The 23008-nt window shown below is 42.9% G+C and overlaps 1 protein-coding gene across 1 annotated transcript in view; it reads left to right on the forward strand.

Moving 5' to 3' along the window:
• Positions 1-23008, forward strand: part of lamc1 (laminin, gamma 1) — an 80088-nt gene that overhangs the window by 50595 nt on the left and 6485 nt on the right. The window contains exons 5-25 of the mRNA XM_084056511.1: positions 14-217; positions 789-906; positions 1034-1132; positions 5257-5393; positions 7559-7681; positions 8187-8376; positions 8942-9054; positions 9735-9962; positions 11255-11443; positions 12444-12689; positions 13325-13478; positions 13670-13812; positions 14199-14377; positions 14795-14951; positions 15238-15443; positions 16643-16722; positions 17161-17298; positions 19946-20090; positions 20963-21112; positions 21252-21366; positions 21855-22054. Of these exons, the coding sequence (XP_083912637.1) occupies positions 14-217; positions 789-906; positions 1034-1132; positions 5257-5393; positions 7559-7681; positions 8187-8376; positions 8942-9054; positions 9735-9962; positions 11255-11443; positions 12444-12689; positions 13325-13478; positions 13670-13812; positions 14199-14377; positions 14795-14951; positions 15238-15443; positions 16643-16722; positions 17161-17298; positions 19946-20090; positions 20963-21112; positions 21252-21366; positions 21855-22054 (3314 nt within the window). The remainder of the gene's footprint in view (positions 1-13; positions 218-788; positions 907-1033; positions 1133-5256; positions 5394-7558; positions 7682-8186; positions 8377-8941; positions 9055-9734; positions 9963-11254; positions 11444-12443; positions 12690-13324; positions 13479-13669; positions 13813-14198; positions 14378-14794; positions 14952-15237; positions 15444-16642; positions 16723-17160; positions 17299-19945; positions 20091-20962; positions 21113-21251; positions 21367-21854; positions 22055-23008) is intronic.

Genomic DNA, 23008 nt, shown 5'->3' on the forward strand with positions numbered 1-23008 from the left:
TGTGTGCGTACAGCCTGTGAGTGCAGCGGGAAGAGTCTGGACTGTTACTTCGACGCGGAGCTGTACCGGGCCACAGGTCACGGAGGTCACTGCCGGAACTGTGCCGACAACACCGACGGACCCAACTGCGCGCGCTGCCTCGACAACTACTACAGAGAGCAGAGCCGAGCGGAGCAGACAGGGGGGCGATGCCTGCCGTGTGGATGCAACCCTGTCGGTAAGGACCCCCACTTAATGATTATTATACGTTACACCACGGGACCCCCCAGTTTGATCTATGGACCCCGTAGTTTAGTGTGCATTCGGACGGCCATTTTATATTTTTAACTCTGAAAGTGTACATTTGTACACTCTCAGAGTTGCCAATTATTTAGCTCGAGACCCCCTGGACCCCCCTTAAATTTTAGACCAGGGAAGCATCTGTGTCATTTTAGGCTATTCAAAAATAGCAGATATACAAGCTCATAGCACGGCACCGAGTGCCGCGCTACGAGCTTGTAGATCTGCTATTTTTGAAAAATCGTGAAAATGTGTGCATATCTTTGAATATATATATTGTTTTAAGACATTTTTAGAATCGCCCTCAGGTCTTAATGGGTTAAGGACCCCTGGGCGTTCCCAGACCCCACTTTGAGAACCACTGTATTTGACCATGGACCATTGGTGTATTTATTTAATTCTATCTGGGACTAGGGACCCTAATCTAAGCTGTAAAATCAACAGTGTCAAACGGGATCAGTAAAGGACTATCTCTCTAGATCTGTGGTTGTAACCTCTCCTCTCCTCAGGGTCTCAGAGTACGCAGTGTGACAGCACTGGGAGGTGTAGCTGTAAACCAGGAGTGACGGGAGATAAATGTGACCGCTGTCAGCCAGGATATCACACTCTGACCGAGGCCGGGTGCAGGTAATTGCTTCAAATCAATCTAACTCGGAGAGTGTGTTCAGATGCATCATTTGTGCAATGTACTGTATGGTTTGCAACCAATCTCACTCTTTGATCTCTCTCTCTCGCTCTCTCTCTCTCTCTCTAGAGCGTGTTCATGTAATCCATCAGGAAGTACTCAGGAATGTGACGTTCAGACTGGAAGATGTCAATGTAAAGACAACGTGGAAGGTTTCAGCTGTGACAGGTATGCACATGCACGCCACGCACGCACACTCGCTCACTCACTCACACAGACACTCACTCACTCACTCACTCACTCACACACACACACACGGGTACCTACTCATGGCTGTGCGCAGAACACTCAGAGCTGTCAGCTGATACCAAGTGGTGTGTAGACTGTGTATTGCAAATGAACGGGTAGCTTGGTGTCTTCATGTCGCCGACTTCCTTTGAAAAACGAATGGCAGCCTGATAGTTGGATAGCTGTCAGTATGAACGCAGCAGTGTTCCACTCGACACAAACCGATGCACCAGCAGCAACGCTCAGAAAAGAACCCTGGACTTCTCCATGACACAGATTAGTGGAATGCACACACATCCAAGCTGTTCCAACAGCTGCATGATAAGAAAGCATAAGTCAGAAGACAGGATATACCGTATCTGCACTCTCCAGGAGTTTTTTTTTTTTCCTCCCAGGAGTTTTTTCTTCTTCTCCCAAATGGATTTAATGATAAAATGTTTCAACCTCAAAGGTCTTAAAGCTCCATTGTTAACTTGTTATGTCCTCCATAAAGAGCTGTCTGAATAGCAGCTGAACCTAATTATAACCTATCTATTAGCTGAGTTCCTTTTACAGTACCCGTGTTGTACTTTGGTATTTTACTTGTCTGTACATGGCAGACACATGGCGCTCAGTTTACACACACACATTTACACTCCCAAGGATCACAATGGAAATAAGCTCTCAAACCTTTTTTTGTGCGTTGTATCCTTTTGAAAGCTGTGTACAAATGGTCATATATGCGTTTGTATCAATAAAAAAAACATCAATTGATCAGGCACATCAACCAGAGCATGTGACTGGGTAGATATTTATAGACCAAGTAGGGGGGGCACGTTCTACGTCATCACATAGAGCCACACTGGGAGGCAAACTGGAGCCGGAAATGTGATGGAATGCATTGATGTCGATGAGAGCCGGCTGGACAAACAAATAAACAATATATTTTGAACGATGGCAGCCTAATAATCGTTCGGGAAAATATCATGTTGTTTTCTGGTCTCTTCTGTTTTGATATGGACACTAGATCAGGGGTCTTCAACGTTTTCAGGCCAGGGACCCCCTAGCTGAGAGAGATACCTATACCTCTCACTGTCAAAAATAGCAGACCTACAAGCTCACAACAGCTTGTAGATCTGCTATTTTTGGCTATAGTTCTCCTCAGAAAAGGGATGCTAGGGTTCAAGTGGTTAATGTAAAAAAACAAAAAAATCCTATCACACAAAGATTTGGCGGACCCCCTGTAGTAACCCCCCCTAGGTGTCCCGGACCCCTGCACTAGATTATTAATGTATTAGTATTTTTATGCTGGGTAGTATTTGCTCTGGCATATTTGGCAGGTTTGTAAGCTAGAAACCTACTCTGTGCCCTTTGTGTGATAAGTCTTCTTTTAGTTTCCCGAAACTATTAATAAACAAAGGTATTAGTCTCTTCATAATCTCTCCTCCACTCTGCTCTCATTGGCGTCAATGAATTCCATCAACCGCTGGGCTCCAGTTCGCCTCCACGTGTGACGAATGTCCATCTCATCAAAGTCAATGGATGTCAGCTGAACTATGAGAAGTGATGTTGTCTTCAGTTAGAAATCTCAATATTCATAACATTACGGGAACTCCCATCTGCTGGATGGACCTGATTAATTAACTGCTGTTTAGTGCTAATTATGTAGCTCACGGCAGTGGAGCCAGCCTCATGTTTCACTGTCGGTAAACACAGACACACACACACACACACACACACACACACACACACACACACTAGAATTCCCCTACACTATCTTTCGCTCTGTCTATTTGTGTCCGTCTTGATCAGCTGTCTTTCTCTTCCTGTCAGTGACGCTCACCACCTCTATTTTCTCCTCTCCTCTTTTCTCCTCTTCTATTTTCTCTCTACCCCCCCCCCCCCCCCCACACACACACACACACACACAAGCTCACTCTCTCATTCATTGCTATTAGTGTAAATTGTGTAGCTCACAGCAGTGGCGACAGTTATATTTCACTGTCAGTACACACACACACACACACACACACACACACACACACACACACACCTCTTTCCAAACGGTGTCATTCATCTTTAAATTCAGACCGCAGCGCTGTGATGTATCATTATAACATTATAATGCTTTACATTTATGCTCCGGTGTCACGCGATGAAAATAGCCGCTCTAAAGCCACTCACAAGGCGTTGCGTCCGCATCCCTCCCGGGTATGGGAAACGAAAACCACTTATGCGTGCGTGAAAAAAACGAACAGATATTTCTAGAGGGAGAAGTTCAGTCACCCGGGAGAGACTGGGAGTAGAACCTCAGGTCGAACCTGGAACGCATCTGTGTCACTTTAGATTTCTTTGGCTATTCAAAAATAGCAGATATACAAGCTCATAGCGCGGCACCGAGTGCCGCGCTATGAGCTTGTAGATCTGCTATTTTTGAAAAATCTTGAAAATGCTTTTTTTATATTTTTTTCCGAAAAACTGTTAGGATTTCGATTTTTTTTAGAAGCGGACTCGGGTCTTAATGGGTTACGGTGGTTCAAGCATCTTGTACGGGTGTTCCAGAGGGAGGTTCTGTGGACATGTCCCACAGGGGGCGGGGGGAGTCCCAACGGGCCTTGAATTTTTTGCTTTGGGATTCCCCAGTTACAAGTAGCTAACGCGGCCCGGAAAGGGAAGTTTGCAATTTCTCCGTTGGAACTGTTAACCTGACCCCCGGATAAGCAGATGGATGGATGTGTGGATGGATGAGGTGTGTGTGTGTGTGTGTGTGGGTGTGTGGGTGGATTGGATGGATGATGAAACTTCTCATCGTCTCTTGAGACTCGAATCAGCCGGTTCCAGCCGACCTGCAGCAGGCTGATCCTTCTCTGCAGTCAGTGTTCTGAAACGCTTTCGCCTCGTTGCAAATCTTTGATCTGAATTGGGCTTTTAGGCTTCCTGCTGGAAAAGCACATGGTGGGAATGAACATAACACGCAAACACACACATGCACGCGCACTCTACAGGGGCCTCAACTGTGTGTGAGAGCGCGCGCGCACACACACACACCAGGGGCCTGGATCACATGCAATTGCATGTCTCTGTCTGTCTGTCAGTACCATCTGTTATTATGTCTATAGGATCTGTATATTATCTGTCAGCACACTTTAATTAACCCTGAAACCATGTGCTCTCTCTCACACACACACACACGCACACAGAAACCTCATCGGACATCAAACACGTCGCCCATCGTGGACGTGGAGTCAAAGAGTCAACCTAACATGAAGCATTAAAAACATCAGTACTTATACTTTCATTAAAGAATATATTGCCTCTGTCACTGGGTGGAAACTGTTACCTTACAGGAAATGGAAAAGAGAACCTGTGTTCCAATGTACTTATTATTTAGTCACAGGCTCCTGTTAATACTATACATTTGTTCAATATGTATAAAAAACCCACACGCTTAGCCACTTTCAGTTTCAACCTGGTGTCACCATTTTAGGCATAACATTATAGCCCAAACATTTAAGGTTTTGACAAAAACAACATTTTTATACTCATACTTTGTACTTTTTTTTCTGTCTCAACCACCCAACAATCATATTAGACTGTAATATCGTTTCTGTCCGGCAGAAACCAGCCAACTCAATTTTTGACGCTTTTGCATTTTTATCCATAAATCAGGAAAACGGCATTAAAAAGCGCTTCTGACAAAACCAGCTAACTCCATTGGCTCCTCAAACTCTCTGCTAAAGTTAGCTGACTCCAGGCTCCACCCCCTTTTGACCTCCAACCTCATTGTGAGCTTGGAGGTCCATTAAGCTGTTCTTATCAATGACGAACAAAACCTCCTAACTTCTTTTCATTTCCTGAAAAATGAACATTTTGGAGTTAGCTGGTTTCTGCCGGGCAGCAGAGATATGTATAGTTCTAGGGCCATAAACACTTCATTCGCCCTGTATAATTCAGCAGGTGATGAATGGGGAAATTAGCCCTTCATTTGTTGTTGCTGCTGTTCGTTAAGGTTTACAGGTGTGTATTATGTTGCGCGTCTGTTGTTGACGGGTGTTTTATCGTGTTGTGTTGTGGTGTTTTTCCAGGTGTAAGCTGGGTTTCTTCAACCTGGACCCCCTGAACCCTCAGGGGTGTACTCCGTGCTTCTGTTTCCAACACTCGTCGGTGTGCGACAGCGCAGAGGGCTACAGCATGCACACCATCTCCACACACTTTAATGCAGGTAACGGTAACCTTCACAGCACCTGTACACTGGAGGAAAATGGTCAGTTACGGGGGCAGTGGTGGAAAAAGTACTTGCATTGTTTTACTGAAGTAAAAGTATCAATACTGCAATCTAGAAATACTGTTTACAAGTAAAAATCCGGAATTCAAAATGTACTTGAGTAAAAGTGCAAAAGTATTGGCATCAAAATGTACTTAAAGTACCAAAAGTGAAAGTACTCATTATGCAGATTATCCCATTTCAAGTTTTCAAATGTATAAAAAGCTTTTGAAAATAGCAGATCTACAAGCTCACAATGCGTCGCATCGCGACGCATTGTGAGCTTGTAGATCTGCTATTTTCAAATGGCCGAAATGTATACAGGGCTGAAGTGGTTAATGTATGATTTGTAATAATAATCAAAATCTACGATGTAACTAGTAACTTAAGTCTTCAAATAAATGTAGTGGAGTAGCAGTAAAACTATTGTACTAAGTTGGAATTACTCGAGTAAAGTACAAATACCTCACAATTGTACTTAAGTAAATGTACTTAGTTACTTTCCACCACTGATTCCGGGTCATTTATATACACCCCCAGTAAGTGTACTCTGTAGTGTCCATGGAGAGCATGACCCACGTGGTGCCAGTAAACTCACAGCTTCACACACCTTCACCTTTATGCAGGGTGTAAAGGTGTGTGTGTGGGAACACTACTTAAGCACCGGACACACCAAAAAAGCGTCCACACATGCGTTTTTTTTTGGTGCACGACTGTTCTCGCTATCCCTGTCCCAAACCGGGCCGTCTGGTTGTCCTATATACAATGTATGTCTAGGAGAATACGTGCCTGGACAAGCTTTGTTTCCCCGCCCAGAGCAGAAAAGTCATCTTAGCACGTGCCAGTGAGAACGGCTGCATTCATTAACATGTAGCGCATACATGGGGAACTGGCGGCCCCCCGGCCCCCACCTCGACTTAATGCGGCCCGCAGGTTAATATCGGAATACTGATATATTATTGATTTCAGCTGTTAGAATTCCAAACATGCAATCATGACCCACTTTAATTACTTCAGTCTATTTTAGTAGCTTAATGACTAGTATTACAATTCTAATATTCTATTCTCTTTTTTATGTCCAATGTATTTGTATTTATTTAAGTTCATAAAGTTCACATAAGTATAACTAAATGCATTTGAAATTTATTACAAGATTTTACTTTTCAGGATTGTAATTCAAAAATAGCATAAATAGCCGATCTACAAGCTAAAACGCGTCGCATTGCGACGCGTTTTGAGCTATTTTTGCTACTTTTGTGTGACTAATAGAGCCATATGAAATCCGTGTTAACGGAATCGCGGACGGAATCGCGGAAATGACCAATAAAAATGGAATTGGAATAAAACACGGAATATTGCAGAATTTGGAAAATAAAAAAAAATCGCGGTAAAATATTTTTTTTTACCGCAAATTTTTACAAATCCACGGGACACCACCATTTTGCATGGCCACATCCTACTTTATAAACAGTAAAATCCACGTAGAAATAGTCTTAGAAAGACGATAGAAACAATAATACATGGGCGACGCCATTTTGCGCATGCTCAGACCGAATTAGACCGAATTATTTTGGGAACATTTTTGCGTATAACACAACAAGGGCCATGTATGGACTGTTATATCTTGAACATTTATTCATTTCCACTTACCAGACACTTTTTTTATGGTAAAGATGAGCATAAAAAGCAAAATACAGAATTCAGAAATATTAAAATGGAAAAAACAGAATTTGGGAAAAAATAAAACGGAATTGGGAAAAAAATAAAACGGATTTCATATGGCTCTAGTGACTAACGGCGAAGTACGGCATTAATTTACGAAAAAAAGTTAAAATACAGAGATAAGAGGTGTCTGCCCGATGGTATATGCAATGTGGCCCTCTGGAGTGAGTGTGGGAATATAGTGGCCCTCTCCATCATCAAAGTTGCCCACCCCTGATGGAGCGAAAGAAAAGCAGTGCCCGTGCGCTTAATGCTGGCCTGTGGGTTTTGTGCGTTACTGGGGATATAAATTTACCCGTAATTGACCATTTTCATGCAGTGGTACACACTTTAAACTATCTGTCTGTCTGACTTCTACTGAGGTATATTAACACTAAACATAACTGTGTGTGTGTGTGCAGATGACGAGCAGTGGAGTGGTCAGCAGCGGGATGGTTCCAGTGTTCCGGTCCAGTATTCTCCCAGTGGTCAGGAGATCTCCCTCATCTCTGACGACTACTTCCCTATGTACTTCATAGCTCCAGGTACACACTCTCTCTCGCAGAGCAACACACACACACACACACCATATCATTTATGTTTATACTGGTCAGGTCAATGGTTCTGGCCCGATGGGTTCAACTTGATGGTTCGATCCAACATTGAGGAGCCGGAATCAGTTCCATCATATTTGGAACCGTTTCCGGAACCGGTTTATCACACTTGTGAGCTGCTATGAGGGACGTCTGCTATACCTTTACAATGCCGTTGTCATATCAAGGATCACCATAACCATTTGGAACCCCCTCAAGTAACACAAAGGGTCCCTGGACCTCACTTTGAGAACCACTACAATAATATGTATGCAATACTGTATGTAGGATTGAATTTGTGTCCATCAAACGGTTAAGGAATCGGAATTGTAAAAATCCTAAAGGATCCCAAATCTAGATGCGATATCTTGTTTGCTCCGACAACATGCGTAATAACCTGTCTCACCCGTTGTCATGACAACATAATAAGCCGTCTCATCTGTTCTCGTGGATACAGAGAAGTTCCTGGGCGACCAGTTGCTAAGCTACGGTCAGAACCTGACGCTGAGTTTCCGCGTGGACCGACGAGACACTCGCCTGTCGGCCGAGGACCTGATCCTGGAGGGAGCCAATCACAGGGTGGCCGTCCCCCTCATCGCGCAGGGCAACGCCTACCCCAGCGAGAACATGCAGACATACGTCTTCAGGTGCGTTTGGTTTGGTTTGGGGTTTGTTTGGGTGAGGGGTTAAAAAAAATGTTTTTGTGGTGTGTTAACCAATTGAACCCCAGCATCTTAGAAGGGGGTTAGCCAAAAATAGCCGATCTGCAAGCTCATTGCAGCGCGTTGTGTGCTTGCAGAGCGGCTATTGTTGGTGTAGACGGAAAAAAGTGGTGTAAGTACAGTTCCAACTTAAAGGGATAGTTCACCCAAAAAATTTTTTTTTTTCCTATGGAATAGTTTCCCCATGGAGATTTTCTTTAGTTTCATACTTTTGTTTTTGTGTCTCCCGGTAGGAGACACAAAGAAGACTCTTTGTGTCTCCTACCGGAACCGCTGCCGATCATCAAATTATTGGCTTAGGAATGCAACAAAAACTAAAAAAATGTATCCATGAATTCAAGTCTCCATGGGGTGACTAATCGATAGAAAAAAAGTCATTGTAGGGGTGAACTATCCCTTTAAAAGTTTATTTTCTGGTGTGTTCAGCTGCTTTTTGTTGTAGTGTGTGTGTGTTAACAGTTGTTGTGGTGTGTGTGTGTGCCCCCTGCAGGCTTCATGACAGTACTGACTACCCCTGGAGACCGACCATCAGCCACTCTGACTTCCAGAAGCTTCTCCACAACCTGACCTCCATCAAGATCAGAGGAACTTACAGCGAGAAAAGTAAGGGATCCCCTCAAATAATACCAACCATTACACTAAGTAGAAGATCACAGACCTCTGTCAAGGTGTCAGGTTGTCTATAAGGGGTTTCTTTTGGCCAATAGAACTTGAATGAAATCGTGCCTGTCTGCCATGCATGTGTATGCAGTGGTGGGAAAAGTACTCACAATTTTGACTTGGGTAAAAGTATCAATTCTGCAAATATAGAAATACTCTGTCCGGAATTCAAAATGTACTTGAGTTAAAAGTACAAAAGTATTGCCATCAAAATGCACTTAAAGTACCGAAAGTAAAAGTACTCATTATGCAGACTGTCCCATTTCACAAGTTTTCAAATGCAAAAAATGTATACGAATCTTTTGAAAATAGCAGATCTACAAGCTCACAATGCGTCGCATCGCGACGCATTGTGAGCTTGTAGATCGGCTATTTTCAAATGGCCGAATTGTGGTTAAATATTAATCTACAAAGTAACTAGTAACAAAAGTTTTCAAATAATTGCTGTATTTGCCTCTGAGATGTAGTGGAGTAGAAGTAAAAGTACTGAAAATTGGGAAATACTCCTGTGAATGACACAATGTTCGAGATTGTGTTTCTGGAACATTCCAAGTGGTTTTAACGGTGATTTCGGAGGGGGTTGTAGAAACTAAAATGGAATCTCTCACCGTGTCCAATCCAAGGTGCCGGTTACCTTGACGACGTGACCCTGATCACCGCGCGCCGGGGCCAGGGCGGGACCCCCCCCGCCCGCTGGGTGGAGCAGTGTGCCTGCCCCGAGGGATACGTGGGACAGCACTGCGAGCAATGCAAGCTGGGATACCGCCGAGCCACGCCCGCGCTGGGGCCCTTCAGCTCCTGCGAGACCTGCAACTGCAACAAACACAGCGAGTCGTGTGACCCCGACTCTGGTACGTAGTCCACCCGCCGCTTTCACTAACGTAGACGATCTGCTTCCGCCTTGAGTTAGTGGTGTTAACGTTTTTACTCCATAGACATATATGGAAGAGAGAGTCCCCACTGTCTTCACTTATAAAGAGGTTTTTATTGAAACGTTTCGGCCGCTTGGACCTTCGTCAGGCATGCCTGACGAAGGTCCAAGCGGCCGAAACGTTTATAAGTGAAGACAGTGTGCGGGACTCTCTTCCATATACTCCGACCCAGCTGTCCGTTTGTAGGTGTGCATAAGGACATTTCCTAAAAGTTTACTCCATAGACATAAATATGTAGTAGGCTACTTTTTGAGTTTCTACATGATAATGTGAATTCATGCAACCGGGATGGTTTACCAGTGTACTATATTGATTAAATACACAGAGAAATGATAACCAACCCCAAAGAAAAATTGTACAGCATTAAACAGACATATGGATATTGCAGATTGTTTATCAAATGCTATTTTCTCTTCTTAGTTGATAAAAAAGGCTATGTATTTGATTATCAAATAATGCACTTTTGCCAGATATGAATATTATTGCTCAGCTTGGGCTATCTATATATTTATATACAGAAGTATACATAGATTTGTTATTGTTAACCTTCACACTTAGTGTGTTCTGTCGGAGCCTGCCCTCTGGTGGCGGGGAGTCAGTTGATTCAGATGTTTTCTGACCGCCTGCTTTAGTGTTCGTTATACCGTTCCTTATTCAGATGAGACGGGACATAATGGGAGAGGAAGGGTTTCCAGCTGCCGTAGGACACATACAAGCAGCTTAAACACCTTAAGCCAAACATAGTCAAAGACGATGAAACATTGTGAAAATCACAGATCATCAGTTGTGTCCATTTTTAGTACAGTGACATATATATGTCACTGTAGTACTTAGTGCGGTACAGTACCCATTGTAATAGTACTTGGAGTTCAGTCAAGGACGTCATATTGATATTATTGATAATAATCATATCTCAGATCTCCATATATGGGCACAAAAGGAACACAGACAGACAGACAGACATATTTGTGGTATTTCTGGACAACCCTGGTCCCACGGCTGAATTCCCACTCGACAAAACACATCCTCTGTGATACACGTGCCAAGTTTGAAGACAAGAATAATATATGGGGGACAGCAAATAGACAGAGATTCAGTGCATTTATAGATGGATAACACATTCCAAAAACTGTGGTTACAAGTGGCCTTGCAGTGGTCTTAAAAAGAAAACAATCATGGTTATTCATTGTAATGTGTTTTTATGTGTAAAGGGGCGTGTCAGTGTGAGCATCACACCGCTGGGCTTAGCTGTGAGAGGTGTAAGGATGGTTACTATGGCGACGCCACCCAGGGCACGGCCAACGACTGCAGGCCGTGTCCCTGCCCCGCCGGAGCTACGTGTGCCGTCGTCCCCAAGACCAGAGAGGTGGTGTGTACCAACTGTCCCGCTGGAACTACAGGTATGCGCGCGCACACACACACACACACACACACACACACACACACACACACACACACACACACACACACACGTCCTGTATTTTGTTGGAATGTCTTTGTAATTTTAACAAGATATGTGCATATTTATATTCTAAGAAAAAACAAGAGTTACCTGGTTACTTCAAAACAGACTACCACAATAAATAGCCACTGTAGTAATCAATTAGGTCTACACGTTTTATTAAACCACAGGGCGTTTCGACAAGCCATATAGAGTCAAACACTCACAACAACTTGGCTGAAGCGTGTTGGACTTTACTTTGCAAGTGCTTTCCTTTGTAAATGATTGTAGTGTTTTACTTTTAACCCATTAAAACCGGGAAAGCAACTGTGTCATTCTTTATTTTAGCCATATTTTATACTTTGGCTCTTCAAAAATAGCAGATATACAAGCTCATAGCGCGTCACTTCGTGCCGTGCTATGAGCTTGTAGATCTGCTATTTTTGAAAGATCGTGCAAATCTTTGATATTATCTAATTATCTATTTTAAATGAAGTCTTTGCTTCTGGGCGTCCTTGGAACCAAAAACAATTGAGATGGCGGGGCCGCGGCCAAATACATATACTTTTGGGGGTCCTTGACATGAACACGTTTTGAGCACCACTGATATAGCAACATACGTTTTTCAGAAAACTATTAGGATTTAGATGGCATTTGTAGAATCGGCCTCGGGTCTAACTCGGTTAACCCATTAAGCCTGGAACGCATCTGTGTCACTTTAGATTTCTTTGGCTATTCAAAAATAGCAGATATACAAGCTCATAGCACGGCACCGAGTGCCGCGCTATGAGCTTGTATATCTGCTATTTTTGAAAAATCTTGAAAAACAATGTTTTAGATTTTTTTTTCCAAAAACTGATTTTCTTTTTTAAAGAATCGTCTCAGTCTTAATGGGTTAAATCCTCTCTCTCTCTCTCGGTCTCTCTCTGTGTGTCTCTCTCTCTCCGTCTCCCCACCAGGAAAGCGCTGTGAGCTGTGCGACGACGGGTTCTTTGGCGACCCGCTGGGTCAGAACGGCCCGGTGAGGACCTGCAGGGCGTGCCAGTGCAGCGACAACATCGACCCCAACGCCGTGGGCAACTGTCACCGGGAGACGGGGGAGTGTCTCAAGTGTGTCTACAACACCGCCGGCTTCTTCTGCGACCGCTGCAAGGAGGGTTTCTACGGCCACGCCCTGGCCGCCAGCCCCGCTGACAAGTGCAAAGGTAAGAAGATAGTAAATACAAACGCTGCTGTCCGGCAGAAACCAGCTAACTCCATTTTTCCGCGTTAGCATTTTGTTTCCCATAAATCAGTGCTATTGAACACCCTTTACGTCTGTGTGTTGATTAACAAACATATTGAACCAATGAAAAGTGTTAAAAAAGTGCTTGTGACAAAACCAGCTAACTCCATTGGATCCTCAAACTTTCTGCTAAACCACCAAAGGAGGGTGGAGTAAGTTGCTTTTGCTGACTCCAGGCTCCACCCTCTTTTGACCTCCAACCTCATTGTGAGCTTGGAGCTCCATTCGGCTGTTCTTATCAATGATGAACAAAACCTCCTAACTCCACTTTTTGTTTTGTTTTAGTCATTTCCTGAAAAATGAACATTTTGGAGTTAGCTGGTTTCTGCCGGACAGCAGGGATATATACTGTATATAATTAAAAATACAATTATGTCAAAATCATTAGGATACTCTACTATTTTCCCAGTAAATAATACTTAGTCTTAGGTAGAGTTAATAGTTAATGTTATATCTGATTTTGACAGAGATTTGGTGAATTATAGAAGGATCTGAATTTTGATGATTTTGAACGTTTGAATTTGAATCATCTCCCAACCTCTCCCCTCTCTCCAGCGTGTTCGTGTTCAGTGTTGGGTACAGTGGACGGTCAGACCACCTGTGCTCAGGTCACAGGACAGTGTGAGTGCTTTCCTCACGTCACCAACAGAGACTGTGGCACCTGTGAGCCGGGATACTACAACCTGCAGAGTGGCAACGGATGTGAACGGTCAGTGGAACACACACACACACACACACGTTGAATCTGATATTTGCCCATTCAATCCGGGGACGCATCTCTGTCATTTTCTTGTCAAACTCCACCCAGCGTTGTGATTGGCTGTTGTTATAGCCGCGCGGACACGATTTCTTGGCTGGCTAACACTACCTCCCTTTATACCGTACTTCCTGTTTTTCCAGGTGCAACTGCAACCCGATTGGCTCCACCAACGGGCAGTGTGACATCACCACGGGTCAGTGTGAGTGTCAGCCAGGGGTCACAGGTCAACAGTGTGAGCGCTGTGAGGTCAACTTCTTTGGATTTGGAGCGTCGGGCTGCAAACGTGAGTCTGACTGTTTCTATGGCAACGGACGTGTTTACTGTTTACCTTGTTTGTCGACTAGAGTTCATGTTTACTCTGCTTACTCACTTATAAGTCATTTTCTTACCAAAACGTCCTTTCAATTCCTAAGACACGTTAGAACTAACAAGCCATTTCCTGTCACTTTTAAAGCTCTCGGTCTGATATCATTCATTTGGATGAAGCCAGCATGTCTTCTATGGAAGCATGTCGCGCACCAAAAATAGCCGATCCACAAGCTCTCACAGAGGCATCTGTTCTGATACGCTATTTTCGGTTATTTTATTGATTTATCCTTTTATATTCCACTTTGTTTCACACGTTACGGCACATTAGGACTTCTTTAATTTAGCTTTATTCCATGACAGCGTGCGACTGCGACGGAGAGGGCTCCGCCAGTGCTCAGTGTCAGGAAGACGGCCGCTGTGAGTGTCGCCCAGGCTTCGTGGGCTCCAGGTGTGACATGTGTGAGGAGAACTACTTCTACAACCGAACCTCACCCGGATGTCAACAGTGTCCGTCCTGTTACACTCTGGTCCGAGACAAGGTAAAACACTACTGTTAACCCGTTAACTAAGACCTGGAACGCGTCTGTGTCACTTAAAATCTCTTTAGCTATTCAAAAATAGCAGATCTACAAGCTCATAGCGCGGCACCGAGTGCCGCGCTATGAGCTTGTAGGTCTGCTATTTTTGAAAAATCTTGAAAAAAAAATGTTTCGATTTTTTTCCCGAAAACTGTTAGGATTTAGATTTTTTTTTAAGAATCGCCTCAGGTCTTAATGGGTTATGACGCGGGGCGACTGTGTTTTGGGGCGAGCGTTTTGGTGTTCCTTCTAAATCCTAGCAGTTTGGGGGAAAAAAAACGTATGTTGCTATAATATCAGTGGTTCTCAAACCCCCATCTCAAAATATTTTGCTCCAAGCTGTATTGGGTATTAAGACATATGTGTCCGGTATTTCAGGTGAATCAGCAGAGGCAGAAGCTCCACGACCTGCAGACTCTCATAGACAACCTGGGCTCCAGCACGGAGACTGTGACCGACAAGGCCTTTGAAGACCGTCTGAAAGAGGCCGAGAGATCCATCATGGACCTTCTGGAGGAGGCCCAGACCAGCAAAGGTATTAATACTGCTCCTACTACTACAATACTGCTATTAATACTAGTAGTAGTAATAGTGGTTCAAGCACTTTTACTCCTATTGATAATGATAGGTACTGTAGGTAGATAGATAGATACTATAGATGATGGGGTCTCCCCTCTCTCTGCCCCCCCCCCCCCTTCTGAAAACGACAAAATATGGAGCTTGCAAAAAATACAAATAATTTTACCCACTTTACACCTGCAAACCTGCGTGTGTGACAGCAAAGCTGATTGTGATGTCTGTTTATGTTTGTGTTGTCGTAGATGTGGATAAGGGTTTGTTGGAGCGTCTGAACAACATCAACGGCACGCTGAGCACCCAGTGGAACCGCCTGCAGAACATCAGGAACACGGTGAACGAGACGGGGTCGCAGGCCGACAAGGCCCGCAGCCGCGTCCGCGACGCCGAGAGCCTGATCGACCGCGCCAGAGAGGAGCTGGACAAAGCCAAGGACGCCATCAGCAAAGTGGTGAGACGCATGGCGGTTAATCAAACTACCGGTAGTCCGTTTAATCAATGATAAAAGATGATCAATTTTACTTTTACTTTTACAGAGTTAATTGATTTAGTCAATTATTAAAAATCTATCGCATATATTATTAGAATTCAAATGTAAACATAATCGATAGATTAATCGCTAAGAACATAATCGACAGTTGCAGCCCTACTTTTATTAAAGTATTAATAAACATGTCGGGCTTGTTGTAAATGTCTCTTTATTAACACATTAACCGCCAAGAACGTAGTCCTACGGTCCGTTAAATCCAACTGTTAAGCGCCGAGACCGTAGTGCTACGGTCCGGGTGTTTTTTCCTTTTTTTTGATTTCTTTTTTTTTTTCAATTTTCTAGGGGGACCATTTTCAGTGTAACACAGTGCGATCCCGTTTTTTGTTTCCCGTCGGCCTCCATTCTAAGGCGCACACTAAAACCCTTGTTTAGTCTGTGTAGTTTTTTCTCCTCGCATTTCCATTTCCCATGTTAACATAAACGGTCAGAACTCAAACATGGCGGCTCCGTTTGACACGTGGTGTGGACTAATAGACGCAGGGACATGTGCACGTTGTTTACAAACAGTCCATCGCGCATTCTAAAGGATTTTAACGGGGCCTATGGCGACGTGAAAAAAACAAAAAACAACAATAAAACCTTGGCACTGGTGAGTACATTATGAGATTAGCCCTTGGCGGTGGATGTGTTAACACATTCACTGCCAGACTTATTTCTGGCTGCGTGCACCCACTGCCAGCGTTTTTTTTTATTTTTCTAACCTTTTCAAGTACCGGTAGTCACTAGTCACAGAATATTTATCTCTAGTATGATCGATTCCCCTGATTGTTGCTAATCACGGAAGGTTGCTCATCACGACCTCCCGTTCGCTTGTTATACCCAGTTGAAAATAGCATGTCTCGCCAAAAATACATAGTAAAACACAGGGAGCCGAGATACAGAATGTTTCCCAAATTCTTTAGCCAGGAAGTGAATGGAGCAGTAAATCTTTGGATCACGTTCACTCCTGGTTCTGCGTGAGAGGAAAAAAATGGCAGTGAATGTGTTTAACAACTTTGATATATATGTGGATACTTGACAGCAGTCAACAAAATGGGTTTGGGACCTCTCTCTCTCTCTCTCTCTCTGTGAGTTTTAAATGGTTAACTTTGTGTTTTCAGGACATTAAAACTCCCAGCAGTTCAGGAGATCCTAACAACATGACTATGTTAGCTGAGGAGGCTCGCAACCTGGCTGACAAGTAAGACATAATACACTGTAAATAAAGTTATCTGAAGCAAACGGCACATCGGATTGGACACTTAATTGTAGCTCAGACGTTGTCAAATGGGCACATACAGTACAGTAGATCTTATGGAATGTAACTTTAACCCATTTGGACCGGGAAGGAATCTGTGTCTTTTTTAGATTTATTTGGCTATTCAAAAATAGCTGATCTACAAGCTCATAGCACGGCACCCGAGTGTCGCGCTACAAGCTTGTAGATCTGCTAAAGATTTGAGTGCAAACACTCAAATCTTTGCTTCTGGGGATTCTACAAATGTCTTCTAAATCCAGTTTTCTGAAGCTATGAGCTTGTATATCTGCTATTTTTGAATAGCCTTAAGTCTTAATGGGTTAAAGTTCACTGGTAAAAAAAAAAAAAAAACATCATATAAACACTCCCTCCCTCCTGCAGGCACAAAATGGACGCCGACCAGGTAGAGAAGATCGCCAAGGACGCCAACGACACGTCCACCAAGGCCTTCAACCTTCTGACGAGCACCCTGGATGGAGAGACCAAGACCAGCCAGGAGATAGATGACCTCAACAAGAAGTATGTCTCCACCACTTCCTTCTAAACTCATGCAGTCACTTGTGATGGCTTTATGTCCAAAGCTACCTGCAACTTAAATCAGGAGATCTAATCCCAACCACTCTAACTAACCAGAGCTTCTGGCTGCATTTATATGTTCATGTACATAAACCTAAAAGTACAGACATTAGTGTTTGGTAGATCATTTTTCCATTCAAGTACTGTACTTAAGTACACAATTATTTTCAGTACTTTTACTTCTACTCCACTACATCTCAGAGGAAAATATTGTACTTTTACTCCACTACAATTATTTAGGAAACTTTAGTTACTTTGTAGATTTTGATTATTATTACAAAACATACATTAAAGGTATAGTAGGGAAGTTCAGAACTAAACAAACACCGCCACTCCAGCAGTTCTTTTCCCCGACCACCAGGGGGTGACGTAGGAGGGAGTTCCATAGAGCAAGGGTACATTTCAAGGAACCGTGCCCCAAACAGGTTGCTTTATTGGGATACAATATGCGGAAATGCCTGCCCTGCTGGTTCTCTGAATTTTTATTTTTAAATAGGCTCTTTCATGATAAATTGACCACATATATGAAGTTAAACAACTACATTCTATCCACACGCTATCTTAAAAGTAAATTCGGTGCCTCAAAAACGAAGTTTGAGAGCGTTTTAAAACCGAAAGTAAAACGTTCATACGGACACGGACGCGCACGGACGCGCACATGCGTGCGTTAATTTACGTACCGGACATAAACATAGAACACATAAACATTAGGGAAAATACGGATTTCAGAAGGAGGACTGTGTTTCAGTGCATTAAAACACCCCAGCATCATTATATAGTGGCTGATAGAGGGGAAAAAATGCAAAATATATATATATATATTTTTTTTTAATTTAGGCTTAATGTTCCCTACAATACCTTTAACCACTTCAGCCTTATATTATATATTTCGGCCATTTGAAAATAGCCGATCTGCAAGATCGTGTGCTTGTAGATCTGCTATTTTCAAAAGTTTTTTATACATTTAAAAACTTGAAATAGGACATTCTGCCTGAAGAGTACTTTTACTTTTGGTACTTTAAGTATATTTTGATGCCAATACTTTGATACTTTTACTCAAGTAAATGTTGAGTACCAGACTTTAACAGAGTATTTCTACATTGCAGTATTGATACTTGTACTTAAGTAACAAATATTTGTTGTACTTCCATCACTGTTTATTTCCTATTTAATGGACCCTTCGCTAAACCCCACCCACTCCACTCTGTGACTGGTGGTGCGGAGTTAGTCACACCCAGGCCTGGCAGCGCCTGGCAAACTTTGCTTCTCACCCATTGACTTAAATGTTAAATGACGGCTTTTCCCCTTAAAAATAATCGATCATTTCAGCAGCAAGAGCTTCAAAATCTCTTCTAAATCTAGTCAACAAGGCCTGCAGTAGGCTATGCACTGGACAAATGTGCATGACATTATTTCAATAAACTAAAAACACGGGAAATGTTAGAGGGAGTAATAGCCATGGATACACAACGGTCGACTGTCTCGACCGTCATGGATGAACTTCAACCTGGTGTTTGCACTGTCTCCATTTACGGCCCGTACATCTACAGAAACGTTCATATTTCAAATATAAAGTGCTTATCCCATGGCCACGGATGTTACATTTATGTACGGGTTCTCAAAAGTACCCGTATAATCCGTGTTTGTTCAATAAAAAGCATTTTAATCTGATCGGTGGCCATTTTCTCCATATGCGTTCAACTAAGCGACCCTATCGGTTGGTAGGTGTATTGCACTCTGATACATTATAACTCTATGATAAAATGGCCACCGATCGGATTAAAATGCTTTTTATTGAACAACACAGAATATACAGGTACTTTTGAGAGTCCCGTGCATACTTTTAACATCCGTGGCCATAGCATAAGCAATTTATATTTTGAAATCTGAACGTTTATATAGATGTACGGACCGTAAATGGAGAAAGTGCAAACACCAGGTTGAAGTTGATCCATGATTGTAACAGGAGTTTTCATGTACCGCAGGGTAAGACTACAGTAGCAGTTAATAAATAGACGAACAAATGAATGAATATACTTTAACGTGCGGAATTCGAAACAGGCAGCGCTGGGATTCTGAATTGTGTTACGATTACGGTGATTCGTATCATTGACACCACCTGGGCGAGTGAGTCGTGTAACTTTCCCAACGTTAAGCTGTGTTCAACAACTCAGGCACAGCCATAGCCTTCCAGTTTAAGCGCAGATTTCAGCTTGGGAAAAGAACCCTCCAATTGTGGATAAGTGGAATCTGTTGCTGGTTCATAGTCACCATAGCGTTATCGTGGTATTCCTGTTCTTGCTATTATGTTGCAAATGATTGTGTGTGTGTGCGGGCGAAATAACATTGACAGCTATGGCAGGTGACGAAAGTTTGCCAGACCTGTGCCAGGCTAACAACGGTTGCTAAGCTGGCATTGGACAATCGCTTTTGGGGTGGGGTTTAGCGAAGGGTCCATTGGCTCTCCATTTGTAAGGAACATGCGTTTGTGGGATGAGCAGCGCAGCCGGCTCGTTTTGCTGTTCACTCTCGTTTTGAGCTTCCCCGGAGACCCCCAGGTGTAAATCGGTGCTGTATCTTCTGTCTTCAGGTATAACGAGGCTAAAGATCTCGCTAAGAACCTGGAGAAACAGGCCAATAAAGTCCACGCAGAGGCAGAGGAGGCCGGTGACAAAGCCCTCAAAATGTTAGGAAACCTCACCAGCCTGCCGCCGTTTGATACCAAGACACTGGAGGTAAGAATAATAGTACTGATGCTACTACTGCAGTAGCCTACTGATAAGTCTGGTGACGTCTACATTCAGTGAATGAGCTAACACTGGGTGGAATCTAATTATTATTATTAACCCATTCAAACCGGGAATGCGTCTGTTTAACCACTTTAACCATTATTTTATACTTTGGCTATTCAAAAATAGCAGATATACAAGCTCATAGTGCGACACCGAGTGCCGCGCTATGAGCTTGTAGATGTGCACTTTTTTTTTAATCTTGAAAATGTGTGCAAATCTTTGAATATATATATATTTTTAAGCGAAAATTTTTAACTCAAATCTTTGTGTCTGGGGGGGTCCCTGGAACAACATATTTTGAGATGGGGGTCCGTGGCCAAATACATATAATTTTGGGTTAAAAGATTTGAGCACCACTGATATTATAGCAACATACGTTTTTCAGAAAACTGTTAGGGTTGAGAAGACATTTGTAGAATCCCCCCAGAAGCAAAGATTTGAGTTAAAAATGTTTGCTTTAAAAAAACATATACATTCAAAGATTTGCACACATTTTCACGATTTTTCAAAAAAATAGCAGATCTACAAGCTCATAGCACGGCACTCGGTGCCGTGCTATGTGCTTGTAGATCTGCTATTTTTGAATAGCCAAAGTATAATATAATGGCCGATGCTTTCCTGGCCTTAATGGGTTAAAATAATAATTGCATCGCAGAACCAATGCAAAGACTGTAGAGGCGTTCCTTCATGTTGGAATAATATCAGGATTGTTTTTTCAAAGCAGTGGGTGTGGATATGTTATGTATCATTATCATTACTACTTCACCCGTCTACTGACTCTCTGGGTTGACAAGCGAATTGATGACGTGTTTCAGGACGAAGCGGGGAAGATCAAGAAGGAGGCCTCAGATTTAGACAAGCTGATCGACAAGACGGAGAAGGAGTACAACGACCTCCGAGACGACCTGAAGGGCAAAGAGCAGGAGGTCAGGAAGCTGCTGGAGAAAGGCCGGACGGAGCAGCAGGTACGAAACGCCCAATCCCTGAAATCAAATGTTAGGTTGTATTTTATAATGCATAGGTTTTTTTTTTCTTCTCTGCATTTTAGAGGAACATTTAAGTGTCTTGTTTTAAGTATTTTTTTTGTTCTGCTATTGTGTGTAGACTGCAGATCAGTTGTTAGCCAGGGCAGATGCTGCCAAGGCGCTGGCTGAAGATGCAGCAAAGAGAGGACAATCCACCTTCCAAGAAGCACAGGACATTCTGACCAACCTGAGAGGTACTGTCTGTCTGTCTGTCTGTCTTATTGTAATCTGATCACATTTATACAAATAGTCATGAATAAATAGATATATCATCCAGGTTTGATCACACATATTTTACATAGATTATTTGATGTGTACCTCACATTTTTGCATGCATTCCTTTATAGACAAAAACTTGTCCTCAAGTATAGAAGCTCTTTTTTTGTTTTTTCAATGTTATTTTTTTGTTTTGTTTTTCATTATCTAAATTTGTTTAGACACCTGACACGTTGTTTTTCAACATTTATCTTCCTCAAATCTCCAGTAATGTACAGTATTCCAACACCATCAGATTATTTCACCCAGCTATGGTTTGATCCCACAGAACACATTAAACATCTAAACGGATAATATTTTCCATCTGGTCTCATTAAGAGACCTGTTGGTTGTACTGGGAGTATAAACGTAATCATAATCATGTTCATTCTCATTTGCTCATAACCTTAATTTCTTCCCGTGGCAGACTTTGACAAGCGCGTGAACGACAACAAGACTGCGGCCGAAGACGCCATGAAGAAGATTCCCGCCATCAACGCCACCATCATGGCCGCCAACGAGAAGACCCGGCAGGCCGAGGCGGCGCTGGGCAACGCAGCCGCTGACGCACGAGAGGCCAAGAAAAAAGCAGAGGAGGCTGAGAAGATCGCTAGTGACGTACAGAAGGTAAATAACCTGCTCTGGATTTCCACAGCTAATGACAAATAATCTGGAGTACCGATTAGCACAGCTATTGACAATAGAATCTGGACTGGATTAACACAAACTAATGTGACATCATCTGGACTAGATTAAAATGACCATGAATCAATGACCAAAATCACTATTAAAAAAAAAAGTGAGCGGTGCCTTTGATGAGTTCATTATGCGCATGTGTTGCACTCCTGTTTGTGTTTAATTAGTGTAACTGGTTGCATCTTTGTGGTGCAATAAGCTGCAGCTGTTGAGGCCAGACACAAACATGTTGAGGCCGTCCGCAAAGATACGGACCGACACACACACACACACACACACACACACACACACACACACACACACACACACACACACACACACACACACACACACACACACACACACACACACACACACACACACACACACACACACACACACACACACACACACACACACACACACACACACACACACACACACGGTCAAATGTAGGAGTGGTTGGTACCACTCAAATAAATATATACAGTATATATATATATATTCAAAGATTTGGAAGTGAAAGCTTGAAAGCTACCGGTATATTCTATTATAAAAGTTACAACATGGTAAAATATTTGATGTGTGTTCTATAATGTTGGATATATAATGTACTGTATATGATATCTCTGCTGTCCGGCAGAAACCAGCTAACTCCAAAATGTTCATTTATCAGGAAATGAAAAAACAAAACAAAAAGTGGAGTTTGGAGGTTTTGTTCATCATTGATAAGAACAGCTGAATGGACCTCCAAGCTCACAATGAGGCTGGAGGTCAAAAGCCTGGAGTCAGCAAAACCAGCTAACTCCACCCCCCTTTGGTGGAGTTTAGCTGGTTTAGCAGCAAGTTTGGGCATCCAATGGAGTTAGCTGGTTTTGTCAGAAGCACTTTTTAATACTTTTCATT

This window comes from Gymnoscopelus microlampas (genome assembly GCF_963454915.1).
Source record: "Gymnoscopelus microlampas genome assembly, chromosome: 5".
In the NCBI taxonomy this organism is placed as follows: Eukaryota; Metazoa; Chordata; class Actinopteri; order Myctophiformes; family Myctophidae; genus Gymnoscopelus; species Gymnoscopelus microlampas.